General features: G+C 42.0%; 1 protein-coding gene across 1 annotated transcript; it reads right to left on the bottom strand.

Annotated features, from left to right (window-relative positions):
• Positions 1–252: 252 nt before the first annotated feature.
• Papst2 (adenosine 3'-phospho 5'-phosphosulfate transporter 2) lies at positions 253–23,699 on the bottom strand. Its single transcript, XM_080284314.1, has 7 exons — positions 23,526–23,699; positions 20,438–20,562; positions 18,486–18,582; positions 14,291–14,456; positions 11,716–11,906; positions 4,037–4,218; positions 253–443 (listed from the first exon to the last, which is right to left on the bottom strand). The coding sequence occupies exons 1-7, from the start codon at positions 23,697–23,699 to the stop codon at positions 269–271; spliced, it is 1,110 nt and encodes a 369-aa protein (XP_080140440.1). The 3' UTR covers positions 253–268.
• Positions 23,700–24,101: the final 402 nt, after the last annotated feature.

A 24,101-nucleotide genomic window follows, 5' to 3' on the forward strand; every position in this document is an offset into this window, starting at 1 on the left:
CTTCAAATAGTGATCTGCTTTACACCTTAAATGCAAGGTGAATAATACACTTAAGCAGTCACAAAACAAAATGCTTAACTGGCCTTACAATACAAATATATTTCAGGGATAAGAATGAATGATAAAGCATCTAGTCCATAACACAAGATACAGTAAAGTCTTATTCCACACAGAATTGCTGTGATATACAACAAAATGGTTATTACATGAAAATTATAAATTATTTATCAATAAAACATACAATGACAAAGCTGAGATCATTAGCAGTTCAGACATTGAGCAAGGCAACATCTTCTGGTATACTACTTAGCTTGGGTGCAAAATGTCTCTGGATGTTGATGTATAGCTGTTGTGCCAGAACCAGGAATGAGACACCCTTGCTCTTCTTCCCGTATATATTGAGGTATATCCCGACCACCACCAGCAGCCCACCCCACACATACCTGAAACAGAAGTAAACAGTAAAGGAGATGACTATATCTGGCAGGTGTAGGTGAAGCACATCTATAATGAATATTACCCTTCCAAAATATGTGAAGATGGTTAAGTTTGTGGGGTGGAGACAGTATTCTGCAAACCTGCAAACTTGAATGATGTATAAATGTCTGGCTTTTTCACTGGGCACAGCTATTAAAAATTCACTCTCCTTCTGACTTTCTTTTTCCTTGTTTTCCTGATCCTAACTCACCCCATTCTTATGTGGGGACAATGGATAAGATGATGATGATGATGATCATCATGATCATGATGAAGATGATAATTGCAGAGATTACAATTCTGATAAGTGTGTCTACACTTTCTTAATCCCTTTCGCTACAGGATGCAGTTTCTACAGTACTTTATTTGTTCTCTCTTCTGATGCTTTTATTTTGCTATAGAGGTATATTCTTTAAAATGGGGTTCAACATGATCTTTTATTAGCCTGTTCATGAGAAGTCTCTCCTAAATGTAAAACAGAGAGGTAGCAAAAAAGAAGAATCAGAATGACATAATCTGGCTAAAAATGTGAAATCTCTCTTAGCTTATCTTATATAAGTGCACAGAATAGAAAAAATGTGATAAATTTACTGGCAAACCCCCAGAGTCATCTACAATCTGCTATGAATTCTCCAAGGACTATAAATCCAAGCATGGTAATGCTAAACTGGGAAAAACTAATTTAAAATATCCCATTACCAGCTCTTTAACAAACATCCACAATCCTCTACGCCAGTGGCACCCAAATGGCAGACTGCTGCTTTCATTTGGACCACCAGACGCAATGAGCTGCGGTATGAACCCTAGTGACTTGCTCAAAAAATATGTTATAATATTATTTTGGATACTGGATGAATTTCCTTCACAACAGAGCTCGAATTCACAGCATTTTAGTTCTCTACCTGACTGACACTCAGCTATTGTAGTTCTGAATTAAGACATGTATTATATACCATATATACAATTTTCTTTCAGGAATCAATGATGTGAAAAAATATCAAGTTCACAACGTGTTTACTAAGCAGACAAGTGATACAACTGATTAAGAGAAGTCACTAATTTTTCTGGCTACTCCTGGTACTCACATCTCTCAAATTAATGCTTAATTACTGAGGCATATTACCCCTGTGATCTCGTCAGAATTCAATATTGGTGACTTATGAACAGTACAGTACTTCCGGCCATGAGAATGCTGTAAGCCTATGTAGCATGCTGCACTGCAAGTACCCACTGGTTTTTGCCATTAGGTGGCTTAAAAGGTGAACTGACTAGTGTTTCCAGAGTTATGGGTGGACAGTGTACAGTGCTGGCAAAGTAGTGGAGGTAATGTGAATGTCATTATGCAGTTAAAGTAAATGTGGTTTAGCCTAATAATTCCCCCCCCCCCCCCTTTTCTGATAAGAGAGAAAGATTGGCAATGTGGAGAATGGCTTCACATGACTGGTTTAACCACCTAACACCATCATTTTCCTGACAGGAAAGGAGTATATCTACCTTATGCAAATTATATACTTTAATCCTCTCATTATGTTTTAGAAGTCTAATTACAAAAGCATTCTGAAATAATAAATTGAAGTGAGATCTTATGTGTGTATTTTATTACATTAATAACTTTTTCTTATTCTTCTTTCCACAGGTGGCTTTATACTGAGTGACAAGCCAAACGGTTTCCTATAAGTCGGGAAACCATTTACAATGCTGGGTGGTAACCAAATAACCAACACATACCTCCTCCCTGATGTGTCAACAAGTGAGTTGGCAAAGAGTAGGTGCTCCTCCTTGTAAAACAACTAACTCAATGTCAAATGGCCACCCCTTATGTGATTATGGCGTCTGCCTATAGATAGAATAAAATGATACATTTCATCTGGATCTCTGGCACATGGGGCAGCAGAGTGACTAGACTTCCAAAGAAATTGATAATGAAGCCCTGCTCTAAGCTAACAAATAGTCATGTCTCACTATACAGGTGGTCCCTGACTTGTGACTGGGCTACGTTCTGAGAAACTGACCGTAAACTGAATTTTCCGTAAGTCGAAAATGCACTCGATACACCTAACCAACCGAACATCATTGCCCTGTCAAGCCTACCAAACCTTTTAAATGTGCTTAGAACACTTACATTAACCTACAGTTGGGCAAAATCATTAACACAATGCCTATTTTATAATAAAGGGCTGAATATCTCATGTAATTTATTGAATACTCTACTGGAAGTGCAAGATTGTAAAGTCGAAAATTCTTAAGTTGAATGTTTGTAAAGTGGTGACCGTCTGTGCAATGATAATGCACAAATGGAAACGTACCGCACAGCAAGTTACCAAATAGAAAGGCCGATATAACATGAGTTCAATCAGGGCTGGGGGGAGACCTATGAAAAAAAAAAAAAAAAAAAAAAAAAAAAAAAAAAAATCTGCCACCAAGATGTCCCAGGACCGTCTAAGTCATCACCGAGGGTCCCCCTGAGGCTTGGGGACTGCTGGAGTATGATCACTCCAGGTCCTCAGGAGGAGGTGAAGAAAGATGGAGAGAGCAAAGCGGTAAGGCCAAGGGAGAGTGATGTGGTGAATGAGGGTGAGCAATGAGGTAAGGGCGATGGAGGGTGTAGCAGTGAGGCCGAGGGAGGGTGTAGCAGTGAGGCCGAGGGAGGGTGTGGTGGTGGTGAAGTGTAAATGTGAACCAGGCGGCGATGAAGACAAGACAAACATGATGGACAGGTGACACAGGACGTTACATTTACACTTCACTTGTTGATGGCCTTGGCTCTTCCTCAGTGCTGGTGGCAAGGGGAAAGAAGGAGGTGATGGTTGTCAGCCATGCTGCCTTTTTCTTAGCTGACAGAAGCTCTCTGTATGGTCTGGGGAGTTGCTTTATACCATACGTTACCAAGTCACTCCTCATCAGGTTCAGGTCCTTAACCTGCATGTATGATATTGCTTCATCCATTTTGCTAGGAACTCCTTCAAGGTCTTGAAGTCAAGAACACAAAGGGGCTCGTCCTACCCACTCTCCTTGCCACTTTCTTGTGTTTCAGCCACCCATTTCCCTTAACTCAATGAGTTCCTCTGCACAGAGTTGCTCAGTGTGGCTGCACAGGACCTCTTGAAGATCCCTGTCGACTTTCCCAAAACCTGCCTCACGTGAGAGGTAGAGGATTTCATGACATGTCCTCCACCAGGAACCCCATGAAGCAGTGGATATACTCTGGCCATACTTTTTGCCAGATGGCATTCAGTACGCTTGGCTGCACCTTGTCTTACTCTCTTAACCTCCTTCCAGAACATTTTCTTAAATTCCCTCCACTTTACAAATTCCTTCCAAACTCCTCATCCACTCTCTTCTGAATCTCTCTTACTAACGTGTTCAATTCTCTCCTCTCCTCGTGATGTAGCAAAGTATTTTACTACTACATTCAGAAGTTATAAAAAAAAGATATACTATGTTCTTCAAAGTCAACTGATCCTCCAAATTCACTAGATTAACAGAAAACCACACATACCAGGAAGAGAAATACCTGTAATATTAATACAGTAACATAAAAAATAAATATGAAACTTACTGTAATGTGAATGGTTTAGAAAACAGGAAAAAGGAAAGACATATGGTGACAGCTTTGCGTGCGGTGGTAAGCGTGACTGCCACCAGTGCCCCGTGGAGGCTCACCACTGTCAGCACCACCTGCACCCCACAGAACCCTGCCACTGACATCATTGCACCTCGCACATACACTTCCCATGGGTGCTGCAGGGTAAGAGTGGCAGTAAGAGAGAGATTCAAACATCAAGCACTTTACAACAATGACATCACTTGTAGAGTACAGCACGAATATTTTATTCTTGCAACATTCAAATTATTTTATTCAGCTATGGTGAGGTTTTTTAACTGAAAAGGTTAGATACAATATTGCTAGGATTCATTACATCTACTATAAAAAATCATTCCTCATCTGAATGACATCATCTGGAAACTGGTAGAATAAAACACAAATGGCATCATCAAAGCAACGGGGTTAAAGACAATAACCATTATGAGACATTTTAAGAACTATCAAATTTTTGTACTAGTAATACTGTTAATATTATTATTATTATTAACTATTATCATTATAAGACACTAAGTGTATGCCCCACTGACAAGGCTACTGAATAAGCAGTTTACATACCCCAGTGGAACTCAAAAAGCCAAGAAAGCAATTACTGATTGAACAAAAAAGCATTAACCTCAGTTTCACAAACATGAACACTCTCCCCATCCACAGTATCACTAAGATGAGTATTCCAGAGCTGTGTAATTTATTGCTGTCAAACAATTACATTCAGCAGATGGGAGACAAGATGGAGTAAGGTGTAGCGGCCTGAGACTACCACAGGTGTACCCAGTTCAACCCTATGCCCTACCACGCACACTCTCCCTCCCTTCCTTCCTTTCTACTTCACCTTCTCCCTGGGGGTAGGGGGGTTTCAAGAATACTCCCCCAGTATCCCTGCTTGTCGTACGAGGCGACTAAAAGGGTTGGTGGTGGGTTAGTGCCCCACCCCGTAAAAAGAACTAACTAAAAAAGCAAATAAAGCGCCTCGGACCCGGACGGACCATACGTTGACGACTAAGGAACGGACAAAGGACATTCTGAGGGTGGGAACGTGGAATGTGAGAGGAGTGAATGATGAAGTGAAAGAGAGAGAGATTGTCCAGGTGCTTGAGGATGCAAAAGTGGATATATGTGGATTGACTGAAACTAAGTGGAAAGGTGAAAGGATGAGAGAATGGGAATACGGTGTAGGTATATGTGCGGGAGTCAGTGAGAATGAGAGGGCAAGAGAGGGAGTATGTCTGATGATAAGCAAGAAGTGGAAGGAGAATATAAGAGAGTATGGAACAGTGGGTGCAAGGATTGTATGGGTGAGGATGAAAGTAGGTATACAAGCATGGGCGATTGTATGTGTGTATGCTCCAACAGAGGATCGAGTGGCAAGAGTGAAAGATGAGTTTTGGGCGAGAGTAGAAGCATGTATGGACAAGTTTGAGAGGAGCGAGAGAGTGCTGTTGATTGGAGACATGAATGGCAAAGTCGGGAATGTACGAGTGGATGGAGTGGTTGGTCAGTGGGGTGTGCCAGCGGAAGTAGATGGGAATGGTAGTGCTTTGGTGGACATCTGTGCTGGTAAGGGGTTGGCAATAGCCAACACCTACTTTCGTCATAAGATGATCCACCGGTATACATGGAGAGTAATGAGGAGGATGGATGGTGAACTTGTTGAACGAAAGGCAATGATAGACTACGTGTGTGTGGATGAGCGAATGAGAAGACAAGTGTTGGATGCAAGGGTGTGGAGAGGGTGGGGGAATGGAGTCTCGGACCATCACTTAGTGATGGCCAAGGTAGAGCTGCAAAGAAAGTGGTTGAGGAGGCGAAGGGGAAGACAGGAGGAAGCAGCTCCTGTGAGAAGAGTGGAGAAATTGCAAGATAGTGAGAAGAGGACAGAGTATAAGAGCATAGTGGAAGAAAGATTGGGAAGGTATGAGCTAGAGCAGATGGAAGGGGTGGAAGACGTATGTAAGATATTCACGGAAGAGATAAGCGCAGCGTGTGAGGCGGTTTGTGGAGTGAGGAGGAGATGCAAGGGTGTGCAAGGGACAGCATGGTGGAATGATGAGGTGAAACGAGCTGTGGAACAAAAGAAGAAGGCATATGGTGAATGGTTGGCGAGTAGAGGTAGGGGAGAAGATGAGAGAGAGAAGAGAGAGGTATATGTGAGCAGGAGAAGGGACGTTAAGAGACTGGTGAAGGAGAGTAAGAAGAAAGTGGATGAAGAGTTTGGGAGGAATCTGAGTGTGAAATGGAGGGAGAGTAAGAAATTGTTTTGGAAGGAGGTAAAGAAAGTAAGGCAGTGTGAAAGGGGAAATAGTAGGGGAGTGAAAGATAGGAATAACAGATTGTTGGTGGAGAAGAGAGAGAAATTGAGGAGATGGAAGGAGCACTTTGAGGATTTGTTGAATGTAGAGAGTGAGAGCAGTGTGAGTATAAGTGGTTGGGGAATGGCTGGGAGAAGAAGTGATGAGAGGAGGGAGGAAGAGATCAGTAGGTCGGAAGTAGTGGAAGCAATGAAGAAGATTAAGCTGGGAAAGGCCCCAGGAATTGATGGAGTGTGTGGTGAAATGCTTAGGTATGGGGGTGAGATTGTTGTGGAGTGGATATGGAAGTTGTGTAGATTGGCTTGGGAAGAGGGAAGGGTTCCAGAGGACTGGAAATCAGGTATAATTGTTCCTCTGTACAAAGGAAAAGGGGAGAGAGAAGTATGTGGTAACCATAGGGGTATTTGCCTTCTTAGTGTGACTGGTAAAATATATGGTAGAATACTCATTGATAGGGTTAGGCATATGACAGAGGAGCTAGTTGGAGAAGAACAAGGGGGATTTAGGAAGGGAAAAGGGTGTGTAGATCAGATATTTGTTCTAAGATGTTTAGTGGAGAAGTATCTAGAGAAGGGAAGGAAAGTGTACGCTGCCTTCATGGACTTGGAGAAAGCTTATGACAGAATAGATAGGAAAGGTATGTGGAAGGTACTAAGAATATATGGAGTGGAGGGGAAATTGTTGAGTGCTGTGAAGAGTATGTACGAGGGAGCTAGGGCTACGGTGCGAGTGGATGGTGAGTTGAGTGAGTTCTTTGATCTCAATGTGGGACTGAAACAGGGTTGTGTAATGTCTCCATGGCTGTTTAATATATATATGGATGGGGTCGTAAAGGAGGTACAAGGTAGGGCAGTAGATGTGGGGGTGGCCCTAATGAATGAGGGTGAGATTTGGAAGCTTCTGGTGTTGCTGTTTGCTGATGATACAGTATTGTTGAGTGAAGATGAATGGGAGTTGCAAGGTTTGGTGAATGAATTTGGGACAGTGTGTAGGAGGAGGAAGCTGAAAGTTAATGTAAACAAAAGTAAAGTTATGGTGTTTGAGAGGAATGAAGTCACAGAGTGTGCAGTGAGGTTGGATGGTGAGGATATGGAGAATGTGAGTGCATTCAAGTACTTGGGTAGTGTGATGAGTAAGGATGGAACTTTGGGGGATGAAGTACGTGAAAGGGTACAGCAGGGAAGGAAGGTTGTTGGCACACTGAAAGCAGTGATGAGAAATAGGGAGGTGAGTATGGAAGTTAAGAAGTCACTGCATGATGGTATTGTGATCCCTACCCTGACGTATGGAAGCGAGGCGTGGACCTTGCAAGAGGGGAACAAGTCAAGAGTGAGAGCAGTGGAAATGAGTTACTTGAGAGGAGCATGTGGAGTGACATGGAGGAACAGGTTGACGAATGAAGAAGTGAAGGAACGTTGTGGGGTAGATGTGGATGTGGTTGAAAAGATTAGGAGAAATACACTGAGGTGGTTTGGACATGTGGAGAGGATGGAGAATGAAAGACTGACTAAGAGGGTGTATGTAGGTGAGGTGGAGGGAGGGAGAGGGAGGGGTAGACCGAGGATGAGGTGGAGGGATGGAGTTGAGAGGTATATGAGGGAGGGGGGGGTGAGTTGGGGGGAGGGGAGTCAAATGGTGGGTGACAGAGTGACTTGGAGGCGTTTTGTCTGCGGCCACCCTTTGCGGGATTGGGGCGTCGGGCTATAGATAGATAGATAGATAGATAGATGGGATATCCTTATAAGGTGTAGGGCCCATTAACACTTCTCAGGGCAAAGAACTTATTTTAGGATTCTACACTGGTTACCTCATTTTATTTTATTTTTTTTACAGAAGGAGATCCATACAGTAGTTGTTCCTAAGCCATGGTTTCTTTGTCCGAGTAGACCCACTGACCACAAGCCAGCAACTGCTTCTGTGGGGCCATCCTACAAGTACAGTATAATATATACACAGTGTAGGGAGCTGGTGTCTCCTAGTGGTAGACAGCACCTTGCCAGGGTCAGACCAGAGTCCCACCCCACAGTGAGGCACAGGGAAAAATGAAGATGCTTGGCTCCAGGGTGGACACCACAACTGCTTTGCTCCACCCACAATATACAGTGTCTACACGTGTAGGCTTCTCATCAGTGTCATACATACAGTAAAACCTCATTAATCTGGACTAACTGGAGAAAGACAGCCCATATTCACTGACTTTCAAGATAAGCTGAGTTCCAGAGGGAGGGAAACATATATCACCAACCAGATGACTGAAGAAGTCTTGCAAACAGTCTTGGACTGAAGAGAGTACAGTACTGAACATTTTATTCTCTTTGCTTGTGATTTTCATGCAATGCATAGTCAGTGCTACAAACTGTCTTAATTCTTGTATATATTTACCATAGAGACAGTGACGAAATTACCAAAACGGCAATTATGTAAACATGACAAATCCGAGATGTAGCTACGGTTGGCTTTTGCGACATTAAAAGTCGATACTTTGACTACTGTAATCCTGATACTGCATATTGACTATTAGGCTGATGCTGTTTTCCAGAACACTGAAACTCAACACAAAACTGAATCTTGATCATGGTTAGCTGATGTTGTTCCCCATGTATTTTGACTGTTATTGACTTGATATTGACTTCTCCATAGTATAAACACATACAGGGTGTCACTTTCTCTATTGAAATATAGCCTTCTATGGTGAAGTAAAACAGTTCAGTTGGATTAGCTTTATGTAAGTGGAATGGATGGCACAGTTACCATGGCATGATACACATTCAGCTGACTTTCTGTATTGGACACCCTTTCTATATTCAATATTGTTGTCAAAATTGGTCACAACTGATTATGACCCATTGTTCTTACCAAAACCCACCTCTGAAGCCACCTACAGGCATGCTTCATCTCAACATCTGTGGACTGTAACTCCATATTCAATATTGTTGTCAAAATTGGTCAGAACTGATTTTGACTTGCAGTTCTTGCCAAAACCCACCTCTCAAGCCACCTACTGTACAGACATGCTTCATCTCAACATCTGTGGTTTGTACATAACTGTTGTTCTGATAATTTCTTCACAGTACAGAACAGTAAATTTAAAAAGAACAGGAGTTCATGCACTCAGAGAAATGCCAGATGTCACAAATATTTTAATTTTTCAGATGTCATCATCATTCATTGCCAGACCCCATGTATCCCAAACGGGGTGGCCATGGGCTTAGAGTTAATTGTTTTACAGGGAGGCACACTAATCCTCCACCAACCCCACGTCAGGCAATACCTCAATGTCCTTTCTCATGCATCTTACATATAGTACAAATATATAAATATTCTATTTCTTCTCTCTGAAACAGTATTGTGTCAATGCAGCATGAAAAAAAAAAAAAATAATAAAAATATTCCACAGTGGTTGCAGCCTGGTTTATGCATGCATAGAAATATATATGTATATCTTTAATCAATAACAGAAGTTAGTTATAATTTATAGAAACAAATTAAACTCCCTGTAAGAATAAAACTTAATTCACTTCTAGAAAGCATGTCAATACAGCATTTAGATGCTGCCTCAGGTACAACAAGTTTTCCGAGCAAACCAAAACAGCCGTCTGTCTTGAATCGCACTGATCTACTCCGTCAGATGGCTGTGTATGCTTGCTTCGTACGTCTGGCAGCGCTAGGATTCGATACACCCTAACATTTTAGAGTCTAATAAATATTAAACTATGGATAGACCATATGTGCCATTTTTTGTACAAGTCAGATTATAATCGAATGTCAATATTCATACACTTTTCTTACTGTCCAAAAACGGTCTTATTGGCAGATACTGTCCTAACCTTCTTGGGGAAGAATATATAAATATACCATTTTGGGTGAAATAGCATAAGTGTGATTTACATTTTTAAAAGTTATTTGCTTAACCAATATTGTAATTATCGATATAAAAAAAAAATAACACTGAAGTTTAACTAAGACCTCCTTAGCCTGTAGAAACAAAAATGAAACATAGTTTCTGGTGGAGTCTGGCAGATTTTCCACTCCGCACAGACACTCCTATTAAGATTTTTCATGGTGTATGGCGTATGTTGTGCATTATGTGGTAGGTGGGGGCACTCACCATCCACTCACTTGATGTAGTGCTGCTCTCAGGTTTCTGCCCTTTCCTCTCCTCAATCCATCTTTCCTTCCACCTTCGTTTGTCTTTCTTTCTTTGATTCTTTCCTCGTCCTTCTGCCTATGGGTGACTTTACACTCCATCTTCTGTCTTTCTTTCCTTCGTTCTTTACTCTTCGTTCTGCCTGTGGGTGACTCTACACTGTGTGACAAGCCACATGGTTTCCTGTACACCAGGAAACCATTTACTATGGTGGGTGGTAACCATGTAACCAAATTTTGGTGCCTGGTGGTTTAGTGGGTAATTAAGGCACTCCAATCGGATTGAGCCAGTGAAGGTTTACATGCACTCAAGGATGAGTGAGGCTGGTCACTCTCACCATACTGTAAATGTCAGGACCAATTTGCCTAACCCCGGGCTCCTACGCTCCTCATGGGGCAACGTAGGATTGGATGATGGATGCTGTGCATTAGAGTAAAAGCATCAGCAGAGGGGAAAAAAAAAAAAAATACTGTAGAGTACTGTATGATAGACTGCTCAAGCATATGTTTACAAGACTCAAGTTATAACCACACTTCGCATGTGGATTCTATGAGTTCCATGACTACATTTCACAACCTGTGAATATCAGTTAAGTGCATAAATACCTGTACTCTCATTCCATACAATGTACAATATTATGATGCAGGTTTGTGATTTCAAAGGGTATTATTATAAGCATAAACACGTGGGTTCGTCGAACTGCACCGGAACTCAGGTTATTTAAGCAGGTTTATTCTGGAATGGTTAGCCAGTCCATATTAAGTGGGGGTCATGATACACAAACAAGTCCACATTAGGCAGGTTTTACTGTGTTAGGTAAAAGGCTAACCAACCTAATGTTATGCAGAGTTGCAAAAGTGGAAAGAGTTGACCTCATAACTGTACCTTACATATTCTAGAACTACTGTACTGTATACAGCCTATTCTCATAATCAGAGCATTTCACTATATATGGTATGTCTGTAGTTAGTTTCCAATGTGCATAAACTTTTTATACCTCATTTAATAATTCAATATTTTCATACAGTGACTGAACAAAACTGGAAAATGTCTAGTGATTAAAGCCAATGTTATATTTGGTGCACCAAAACTTGTAGTACTAAATGTGACACCATATTACAAGTGCTGTTATATTGGTCATCATAGGTATTAGTGGTTTTACTGAAACTCAAACTTACCTCAGCAGCAAACAAAGCAGCTGGAATCAGCTGTCCGGTTAGTATGAGTCCAACCAAGATGAGAGCAAATCCCAGACTGTAGGAATATAGGACAACATGTGTTGGGCCCTCATTGTAACGCTTCATGGCCCCTTCCTGCACATTGCCTATAATAGCATCGCACAGCAGTGCCAGACTCACTAATACCACGCCTAAGGAGGAAATGGAGCTAGAGTTAGTGGTGATGATGACACTGACAACATTAATGATAATTACAGTGATTATGAAGATGATCATCATATCACCAACAATATCATTTCTTACATTTTGCTCCCTCTTGGGAACTCCACAACAAGGGATGAGTATGACAGGGCTGTTTCCAGGCTATTTTGTTTTTACAAATTTAGTGGCTGGTTGGCTACCACTGACCCTAGAAGGTACTACCATAACAGAAGTGTAGCTACAAGTTTGGTAACCAGCCAGGAATGAAGGAAGAGAGGAAAGGGCAGGCATCCAAGAACAGCACTACATCAAACGAATGGATGGTGAGTGCCCCCACCTACTGTAAACATCTTCATTTAAAAGCCAAATAACAGGACTACAATTTGGTTCTAAGATTGCTCGCCACGCGCAGAGAGCCCTCTGATGGGCTGCCAGGTTGCCCTCGTGGACAGCTGGGTGGCCCACCAGCAGACACTGGTGGGTGGCAATTGCCCACCAGGAGATCATTCATTCATCATTCATTGCCAGACGCCATGTATCCCAAACGGGGTGGCCAACGGCTTAGAGTTAATTGTTTTACAGGGAGGGGCACTAATCCTCCACCAACCCCACTTGACACATAGGGATGCCAACAGCATCTGGTGTTCCCAGGCGGTCACCCATCCAAGTACTAACCAGACCCAACATTGCTTGCTCCTGGCAAAAGCCATCCCCACTGACCAGGCTAATGTATGGCCTGGCTCCCTCTATAGGAGGGAGATATCTTTAAACAACAACAACAATTGGCTCTAAGCAACTACAGTTGCTCTTAAAATGGCAATTTTTTGATAAACATTTTTTTTAGACAATGGCAGATGCATCAATGCTCTCTCGTACAGAGTAAGATCAATTTAAACACTTCTGATACAATTTGAATTAAACATGGTGGATGAATTTAGAGTCAAGTAAGGATAAACTGGTTTGATGTTGAGAGTAATCAGTCAAAGGTCAGGGGTACAGGAGAGAGTCAATGGTTTGGACACATGGTTCACCCACACAATCAGTGGGTCCCAGTCATGTCTATGCACATTCATCAGTTTCAGTGCATGGTAATGAATCACACCATTACTTGTGCATCAGCAGCAGGAAAGTTGCTTCAGTTTATCGCATAGACATCATCATTTTCCAATAATTTTTCATTACCATCCAAAACCAGAGGTGCCCAGTGACCACGTGGACAAGCTTTTAATTATACAGCGTGGGTGTTGCGATCTCTCAGCACTTCTTACTATTATAACTTTTGCTACATACATCTAATTTCATTTTTTCCAACAGTTTATAACAATGGTTCACAAGCAGTTAACTGGTTTTGGGACTTGTTCAGTTTCTGCTCGATGAAAAACATCAGATATACAATGTCCTACCTCAATAATGTATGTGTTTTCCATCTGAATCATTTATTCAATCAATTAATCAACTGCATGAATGACAAGCCAAATCGTTTCCTGTATACAACTATTTACAACGATGAGTGGTAACCATATAGCTAACCAAACTATGGCGCCTGGTGGTTTAGTGGGTAATAAAGGCATGCCAACCGGATTAAGCCCGTCAGTTCATATCCAAGGGGTGGTTGGGGTTTATTGCTCATGTAATGACACTCAGAGATGAGTGAAGCTGGTCACTCTCAACTTCAATGTCAGGATCAACTTGCCTAGCCCCTGGCTCTTATGCTCCTCATAGGGCGACACAGGTTTAAATGAAGAATGGCTGGATGGATCAATCATTCAGTCTTTGTCTCTGTCTCTCTCTCTCTCTCTCCAGGCGACTCTACACTTGAATGACAGGCCAAATCGTTTCTGGTAACTCAGGAGACCATTTACTATGTTGTGTAGTTACCACATAACCAAATGACACCTGGTGATGTAGTGAACTAAGGTGCTTCAACTACATGAAGCCTGTAAGAGTTTCCATTTGAAGGATAGCTTGGGCTTACTGCTTACATATCACCACTCAGGGAATAAAGGATAGTCACTCTCGCCTTAACCCCTTAATGGCCGCCGGCATTGAACAATGCCATTCAATACCAGTGCGTAGGCATCAAATAAGCACAATCTATAAAAAATTGCAAACAATTATGGGAAGGGGACAAAGGTCTGTGGTATGTTTATACGAACCTACTCTATTATCCCAAGCACTCGGGCAGTCACTTTATCTCACACATTATATCCACTGGTTTACATGTCGCTAGCTGGTACAGTACACAGTCATTTGATGAATTTTTCTGTGAATCACAGCAAATCACAGGATGGGTTTAGGATTCTAGATAACACACTGCCAGGTCCTACCGGGAATAGTACATCAAGAAATTAATATGAGAGAACACCAATATTACCCGTGAAGGAGAAATTTGGCTGGATAGTAGAGTCTGCAAGGGTAAACCATATAAGTCCCACACACATACACAGGCAGGCCACCACTTCTGCTGCTGAGTACCTCTTGCCCAGAATCACCATCGACCCAATCATTACTGGGATCAACTTGCATGACTTGAAAATAACCTGCGGCCAATAAAGAGTGGGAATGTGATAATCAGTAAAAAAAAAAATAATAAGTTTTCACTGAATCATAGAAAGAAAATTGGATAAATCAACAATAAGGGAGAGAGCACAGCATGCAGACACTGAACTGTACATTATCCCTCCAGTTATAATTTTAACCTCAGTATCAATTTTTCACTTTGACTGTTCCTCCCTCTCTTTACGCATCCCACTACTCTCAGCTTAACTTTATAAAACCACTGCATTATCCTTTCAACACCCTCGTACTCCCATGCATCTCTCTCTGTATAAGTTGCAATCAGGTTCTTTTCAGCATTGTCTCTATTCCCTCTCTACCATGTATATTTATGTGCATCTTTATGCTTAAAATATGAAATGCAAATGCATAAACTCCTATCCTGCCACATGTCCTTCAATGGCCCTCCATTATAATTCTCTCCTGGTACTCAGTAATGACCCATTATATCATTTACAGGAACAATGTCAATTCTATCATCCATGTTCGTATCACAGCATTTATAAAGGTTCCTACGTGCTTGCAAGCATCAGCCGTAGTCACCTAATGGTGGGCCTCCACACAGCTCAATCTCTGGCGGCCTACCTGTTTAGTTCCTTATCCCTGAGGTCACACTATGACCTCATTCTAAATCTTTTTGGTTCTGCCTCTCACAACCTTACCCTTGACATTCATACCTCCCATCTTCTGCACCCAACTGTCATCCTACATCCTTTCAATATGCTCAAACAATCTCCTTCTACCCCTCCTCATCACAACACAAATACTTTCAAGCCCCATCCTTCTCAACTCTTCAATCACAAGCCTAACTCCCCCAAGGCACTGCATTCAAGGAAGCACTACACATCCACCTAATCATCGTCATTTCTCTACATCTGAGCCGATGAATATCCTCTTCTTGTAGTGCCCAGGTCTCACTACCACACAGAATTACACACGTAACTCATGCCACATACAAGGATCCCTCAGCACGGAGGGAAAGCCCTTAAAATGGTAGGAGTGGCAACAGCTCCCTGAACTTCCTCCAACCACTTCTTACCATTGCCACAAGGCTAACTCCAGCCTCACTTCCAGAGCATAACAAGTTCCCCAATGCAAAAACCCCACACATGCAAGAGACTCTCCAGCACGGACAATATTTTCACACTTGTCAATCTCTACAGGCTCTCCCCACACACATGAAATCAGTATTATTTTGCAGCCTAATTCTAATACCATTACATCTCTTAGGCACCCGCTTATCACAAACACTGCACAAAATGGAGTTACTTCCCATTCCCTTGTGGCAAACTGCACATAGCCACACTCCCTCTGCCCTGAAAGTACCACCATCAGCCCTATATTCATCTTTGCTTTATCCACATTTACTCTCAAACTTGTGCCCTGTCCATCTCTCCACTTCCTAAATCTTTCCTCCACCTCCCTTTCGTCTTCTGCAGTCAACACAAAGTCATCAGTATAAAACATTTCCCATGGAAGCCCATTTATGAAGTCATGTGAGAGCTTCCAGCACCATGACAAAACAGTAAGGGGCTCAAGAATGACCCTTGATGCTTGCAAACATTCACTGTAAACTCATCACTTAAATCTCCATTCACTCTCACCTGGGTGCAAGCACCCATATACACAGACAGAACCACTCTAACAAGCCACTCCACAATCCCAAGCTTTCTCACTGCCCACTCCACCATTTCCCAAGGGACTCTGTCAATGGCCTTCTCTGAATCAACAAAAACAGAGTATAAAGATCCCTTTTCTTTCCTATATATTTTTCCTGAAGCTGTTGAACAATGAATATGGCATCAGTGGTCGCTTTGCCTGGTATAAGCCAAAACTGCAGTTCATCAGTATTCACTCTTTCTCCAATCACACCTTCTAGAACTCTCCCCATTACTTTCATTATCTGGTGCAAATGTTTTATGGGTTTATAATTTCCTCTTTTCAGGGCATCATCCTTCCCCTTGCACACATTTACAATTGCACTCTTCAGCCAGTCATCTGGGACAGTAGATTCAAACATAATAAAACTTAAATCAGTAACTAAATCCACTCCTATATCTCCTAAGGCCTTCACCATTTCATCAGTCAACCCAGACACACCTGCCACCTTACCCAACTGCATCCTGTCTACTGCCCTGCTCACAGTAGCAACATCAAACAAAGGCCAAGGGCCAAACACTGGATCCACTGACTCCAAACCTTCCCTGTTCCGGTCACATTCAGCAGCCAGTTATAATGTTCCCTCTAGGTGTCTTTAGTGTCCTTAAGTCAACCTCTACCTTTCCTTCATAGTTCTTCACACACTGTTCATCTGTGATATCCCTGTTTTCCCTCTTCATCTGATATGCCACCTTAAATCCTTAAATACTACATTCTTCCTTTCAACACCATTTCGGTTATGTTGTAAAATTCTCTGTGTATTTCCTTTCTGGTCTTATACTTGGGAGCCAAACATTTCTCTCTGTTACCACCCTTTTTCCATTGCCAGATAACTTTTCTTTTCTCCTTTGCTGCAGCTTCTACACCCTCATCCCACCACTATGTTACCTTATTACTTGGAGGGTCCAATGTCCATTCACACACTAAATCAATAACTCTCATGAGATTTTTCTTGAAAGCACTGTACTGCTCATCAATACTTCTGCCTACAGTCTCCTGTTCAGTGACCACGCTACTCATCTTGCTATAGAAGGCATCTCTTACTGCTTGTTTTTTCAACCGGGTGAATAGGTCTTTTCTTCACCACCCACTCTTTCAGCACTTTTTCACATATCAGTAATTTATGTTGCTGCACACATCCTTCACTCCCTGTAACTTCAACATCCTACACTAACCTTCTATCAGCACTCCTGACCAGGAAACAGTACGGTAAGTCTAGCTACTACTACCCTCAAACACATTTATTCAGCCAACTCCTTCGTTTCCTAAAATGCATGTTGCACACAATCATGTTCACTGCCTCTCCTAATATGAGTATCCTTTCCCTTTCTGCACTCCTTGTACCATGTGTACATTCCTCATGCACCCCTTCATATCCTTGAGCTGCTTCACTCACATGACCATATAAATCTCGATCCAAAACTACAATACAGTATCATCGTCCATATTGCCATCCACATGTATCAAGTCATCCCAGAATCATCCTTTTTCTTCATCATCCAAGCCCACCTGTGGAGCAAACACTGATATAACTGAAACTATGAATTTATCAAACAATATTTTCACTGTTATTATTCTTTCATTTACTATCATTACACTCATGGCACATTCCAACCGTTTCTCCCTGACCAGCACACCCACACCACCATATCCGTTTACACTTCCCTACCAAAATAGATTATATTTACAGTAATTCACAACAATCATCCATCCTGACCCTCCCTTGAACCTGAATTCTGGTAGGCATTAAACATCTACCCCCCCTCCAACTCAGAGTCACCACCACTTCCCCCCTTCTACCCTTCAAACTACAGTACTCACATTCCACGATACCACTCTGAATTCCTTATGTGATTAGGTTCCCACAGGTTTGATTGGGCTTTTGTTTTTAATTTTTGTAAAGTCGGCTAAAAAAAAAGGAGATGGGCCACAGGCCCCACTTGCCCACATAGTCCCACATCCAGGCAGGGGATTAGGGACCCATAGCCCATCAGCCGTGGTCAGTGGCTGTGGCAGTGACCTCAGGGCACCCTGCCAGGACAGCTACAGGGACACCCTGCAAGTGCGCCTTCACGTTGTATATATTTTCAACAATCCTGGGGAAAGACATAGAAGCAAAAAGATGAAATCATAACCACCCCCCCCCTCACCATCTCTGGTGAATGGAAATTTAACAATGCCTAGGATAAACGTACCATATACAGAATCACACACACACATATATATATATGCACTAAAATTCTAGAACTGTATAAACTGATCAATACATAAGCTTGTACAAAAATTTTGTAATCACTTGTTATTTGCTGTAACAAGTACTGATCTCACTATTAAAAATCACAGTTCCATCCCACCTGAGTTGGATAATTCAGGTAACCAACAGATGAATTAGAGAAGCCCATAGTGCCCACAGTTAGTATGGCGATGACGAAGTATGTCTTTATTGGAATTCTGTAGAAGGATATCAGATCAATTAGAAAAAAATAAATAAATAAAGTCTGGCCATACATCATAAATGCACCAAAGCATGTTGATGAAGTTTATCTGCAAAACCTGTTAAATTATAGTATACCTGTGGTGCATCTATTATGGTCCAGTGTGTTATGTTCTTAATCGCACTATACCAGTAGTAAGTTGAGCTTCCATACTCCAGTATCCTAGCTACCAGTATCTATTCATTTGCAGATGCTTTAATTCCATTTGGGGTGGTCAATAACAAATTGCCTCTATGTCACCCTGTCCCCCGCTATTTCACCGCCCTGCTCCCAGCTCACACCCCCCTCTCCCATATACCTCTCCACTCCATCCCTTCACCTCATCCTTGGCCTTCCCCTCCCTCTCCAACCCCTTCCACATCACTCACATAGACTCTCCTCATCAGTCTCTCGCTCTCCATCCTCTCCATATGGCCAAACCACCTCAATGCGTTTCTCCTAATGTTTCCTATCATATCCACATCCACACCACAACGCTCCTTCACTTCCTCATTTGTCAGTCTGTCTCTCCATGTGACTCCACATGGTCCTGTAACTCATTTCCATTGCTCTCACTCTTGACTTGCGTTCCCCCAACAAGGTCCAAGCTTCACTTCCATATGTTAGAGTTGGTATCACAATACTGTCATGCAGTAACTTTTTCACATCCATGGTCACTTCCCTGTTTCTTATCACTGCCTTCAAAGCACCAGCAACGTTTCTTCCTTTTGAGCATTTCACCCTCTAAACTTCCATCCTTAAATGCACTCACATTTTCCATTTCCTCCTCATCCAACCTCACTGTACATTCAGTGACTTCATTTCTCTTGAAGACCATAACTTTACCCTTCCCTACATTCAACTTTTGATTCCGTTTCTTACACACACTCCCAAACTCATTCACCAAGCCCTGCAGCTCCCTTTTGTCTTCACTTAACAACACAGTATCATCTACAAACAACAGTACAGAGAGTTTCTAACACTGCCCTCTCTCATTAGGGCTGCTCCAACATCCACTGCCCTACCTTGTACCTCTTTTATAACTCCATTCATATACAGATTGAACAACAATGGAGACATGACACATCCCTGTTTCAATCCATTTCAAGTAGGAAAATTCACGCTGTTCACTGTCCACACGCACTGCAGCCTTAGCACCCTCACACATATTCTCCACGGCATTCAACAACTTCCCATTTGCTCCATGTGTGATTCAAAATTTCAGCCTATCACCCGTGGACACGACCTCGGAGGGCCCATTGTTAAAACAGGGCGCAGCCATCATCCAGCAGGGTAAGGTGATAGTTCTACCCTCATCTCTAAGCTGGGGTATCGCATCTAAGGGTGGGGTATATCAAGGTACACCTGTACTTGTATAAATAAACACACCTAAGGAATCCCTTTCTGCTGTTCCAGATACACAGCATGAATCTCTCTCTCTCTCTGTTCATGCACACACACACATGCAAATGCACACACACATGCACAAGCACACACACACCTGCACACACACACACACACACACACACACACACACACACACACACACACACACACAAAGACCATACCACTTTACTGCCTTTGAAGCGCAACAGCTTAAAACTAGGCTACTGCAGTCTAGTACATTTATGGGTAGATACCTAGCCTACTTCCCTTGGTGGCATGACCAAAAATAATAACTTCTTGGTGATCATACCTATGTATGCTTCAATATCTAATCCAGTGACTGGTTGTAAGGGAACACAACAGGTCAGATATAGTAACGAAGGTTCTTGTACTGGTATAATTTCTGTGTGCATAAAAAAATAACTGAAATATTTCAGAGTACTTACTTCCTACCAATATTCTCTCCACTAAAGAATATCTGGAGAACACCGAACACTGAGTAGTAGGCAAACTGGACCAGTGTGAGGTACCATCCATATGGCTTCATCCCTTTCAGTGTGAATATCAGTTCCTGTGAATAAATAAACATGTAAGATAATGGAAATGGAAATACACACACACACACACACACACACACACACACACACACACTCTAGACAATACACAGTTACAAAATATTTGTAAAGGTAATATTCCATGCTTGCGTAAATCAGTTATTGTGCATTTGTTGGCTTCTTATCAAGTTTCAAGGTTTCCTGCAACACTGAAGTTATATCACATAATCTTGAGGTCTCCTTTCAGGACTCCATCTCATTTTGTTTTTTTTTAAATTCTGCTCAAAGGGACTTGGATTTCAATGTTCATGTATGAGCAGTAATCCACCTAGTTACTCTATATATTCTCTCCACATTTCCAAACCATCTCATTCAACCCATGCAGATCGCCTCACAAACATTTTCAGTTCCCAGTGTTTTTAAATATCTGTGAATGTTGTTCTGCCCCTCAGACAGACACTATTGTACATTCTTATATCACTATTCTAACTTCACTGCATTCTATCTATCTCTCTACTGCAAGATGCCTCAATCCCGTAAGGGGTGGCCACAAACAAATCGTCTCCATATCGCCCTGTCCAATGCCACTTCACTGCCTTGCTCCCAGCTCATCCCCCCTCTCTCATATACCTATCCACTCCATCCTTCCATCTCATCCTTGGCCTCCCCCTCCCTCTCTCCCCCTCCACTTCACTTGCAAACACCCTCCTTGTTAGTCTCTCGCTCTCCATCCTTTTCACATAGCCAAACCACCTTAATGTATTTCTCCTAACGCTTTCTATCACACTTATATCCACATCCACACCACGGCACTCCTTCACTACCTCATTGGTCAGTCTCTCTCTCCATGTAACTCCACATGCTCCTCTAAAATAACTCATTTCCATTGCTCTCACTCTTGCGTCCTTCCAACAAGGTCAAAGCTTCACTTCCATACATTAGAATTATCATAATACTGTCGTGCATTGACTTTTTTACTTCCATGCTCACTTCCCTGTTCCTTAACACTGCTTTCAAAGAACCAGCAACCTTTCTTCCCTGTTGTACCTTTTCAAGCACTTCACCCTCTAAACTTCCATCCTTGGTCATCACACTACCCAAGTACTTAAATGTACTCAATTTTTCCATTTCCTCCCCATCCAGCCTCACTTTACATTCAGTGACTTCATTTCTCTCAAAGACCATACTTTACACTTCCCTACATCCACCTTTGGAGTCCATTTCTTACACACACTCCCAAACTTATTCACCAATCCTTGCAGTTCCCCTTCATCTTCACTTAACAGTACTGAATCATTTGCAAACAACAGTACAGGGAGTTTCCAAACACTGCCCTCTCATATTAGGGTCGCTCCAACGTCCACTGCCCTACCTTGTATCTCTTTTATAACCTCATCCATATACAGACTGAACAACCATGGGGACATGACACATCCCTGTTTCAATCCAACATTCAGATAGAAAAATTCACTCAGTTCACTATCCACATGCACTGCAGCTTTAGCACCCTCATACATAATCTTCATGGCATTCAGCAACTTCCCATTTACTCCATGCACCCTTAATACTTTCCACATTCCTTGTCTATCCACCCTATCATATGCTTTCTTCAAACCCATGAAGGCCATATACAATTTCTTTCCCTTCTCTAGGAACTTTTCCACTAAGGACCTAAGAATGAATATCTGATCTACACAACCTCTTCCCTTCCTAAAACCTCTCTGTTCTTCTCCAACTAATTCCTCTGTTATTTCCCCAACTCAGTCAACAAGTATTCGGCCATATACTTTTCCTAATAGCTACACTAAGAAGATAAATGCCCCTATTATTACCACACACTTCCTTTTCCTTTGTCTATCTATCAATCTATAGCCTGACGCCCTAATCCCACAAAGGGTGGCCGCAGACAAAATGCCTCCAAGTCGCTATGCCACCCACCATTTGACTACCCTTCCCCCAACTCACTCCCCCCTCCCTCATATACCTCTCAACTCCTTTGTACAAGGGAATAATTATACCTGACTTCAAATCCTCCAGGACTCTACTTTCCTCCAAGGCCAATCTGCATATCTTCCATATCCATTCTACTACTATCTCTCCCCCACACTTCAGCCCTTCATCACACATTCCATCAATTCCTGGGGCCTCTCCATTTCGACTTTGTTCATTGCTTCCACTACTGCCATCCTACTGCTTCCTTCTTGTCTTCTCACCTCCCTCCCCCTCCCAGCCATTCCCCAGCCACTTGCACTCACATTAATTTCATTCTCTATATTCAACAATTTCTGAAAGGTTTTCTCCACCTGCTCACTTTTTCACCCTTCTCCACTAGCAATATACCATTTTTATCTTTCACTCCCTGACTTATTCTTTATCACCCTGTCTAACTCTCTTTACCTCTTTTCACTGTAATCATGTCTGCAAAAATTTCTCTCTTGTATTGCCCATATTTTGCCACCAAACAGCATTACACTTTGCTTTTGAGGATATGGAGCTCATGTAGAAGATAAATGTACAAATAAAGCATGGTCTTTTGACAATGGCTAGAGAAAGCAGAAATGGCGGGCATTAGATGCTGTATTTATTATAATAAAAAGGGAATGCTGGAGAGACCTTGTATCAATAACCAAATGCTCAAGGAAGACTGAGTGAAAATTGTTCATACAAAAAATTACATTGTGAATATGATGACTTGTGCCTCTAGAAGTCAGGGTGATTATCCATGCATGTATCAATCTTCTTGTCCTGTGTTTGATCCCACCTAGAGGTGAACAATTACATCAGCAAATAGCTAAAGCCAATACCACACTATCTCCCTCACAGTGTAAGAGGCCACAGTTACACTACTGCAGTGCACTACATTTAAGGTAGATAACCAATGGGGACACTCTAACTGCTAGACCACCAGGTGTAAAAAAAAAACTACAATTTCAATATGTATCCTTAATAAATAAATACACCAAATTCCACAACAACTCACCAAAATATATCCATAGACAAGGTAGAAAACAAAGACTGCCACGGCCAGTAATAAAAAGCGAATCGTGGCAGGGAGGTGTGATATTGGCAGCCCAAAGAGGTTGATGGTATTATTGCTAGATGATGCATTACCAGCCTCTCCAATGTTGATGCTGGTACTCTTACTCGGGCTCATGGTATCTGGGTGAATAGGAAGAAAAGATACCATAACCATTAGCTATCTATTTATCCATCTATCTATAGCCAGATCCCATAATCCCATAAGGGGTAGGCATTTGTCTTTGGGTTACTGTAGTTGCTTTCCAGGGAGAGGCACTGACTCTCCACCGACCATTAACTTAGGAGAAAATATGAAACATCTGAGATGTAAAATCCTCACTGGAAAATTTTCAGAAGACATTAACAATCATGACCATATCACACAAGCCTGGCATTAACAAATATAAATAATGAAACTCACTTTCTCACTCTATTGGACATCAAGAATGCAGCTCCTTCCTAATCTCTACCATTATAGCTCTTCCTTTTGCAGATCACTCCAAAGTCTACTTTATTCATCCGGCTACTTTAAACACAC

This window comes from Coenobita brevimanus, chromosome 101, assembly GCF_032717465.1.
Source record: "Coenobita brevimanus isolate Jiangsu-jjx chromosome 101, ASM3271746v2, whole genome shotgun sequence".
NCBI classification, from domain to species: Eukaryota; Metazoa; Arthropoda; class Malacostraca; order Decapoda; family Coenobitidae; genus Coenobita; species Coenobita brevimanus.

Bases quoted from the DNA above. Each gene is read 5' to 3' on its own strand.
- Papst2 (XM_080284314.1), bottom strand. From the start codon at position 23,699: ATGAGCCCGAGTAAGAGTACCAGCATCAACATTGGAGAGGCTGGTAAT. The intron at 14,457-18,485 runs GTGGGATGGAAC...TATTGGCCGCAG, and splicing joins ACCTGAATTATCCAACTCAG to GTTATTTTCAAGTCATGCAA. The intron at 11,907-14,290 runs GTAATATTGGTG...TTTCCTCCTTAG, and splicing joins GCCAAATTTCTCCTTCACGG to GCGTGGTATTAGTGAGTCTG.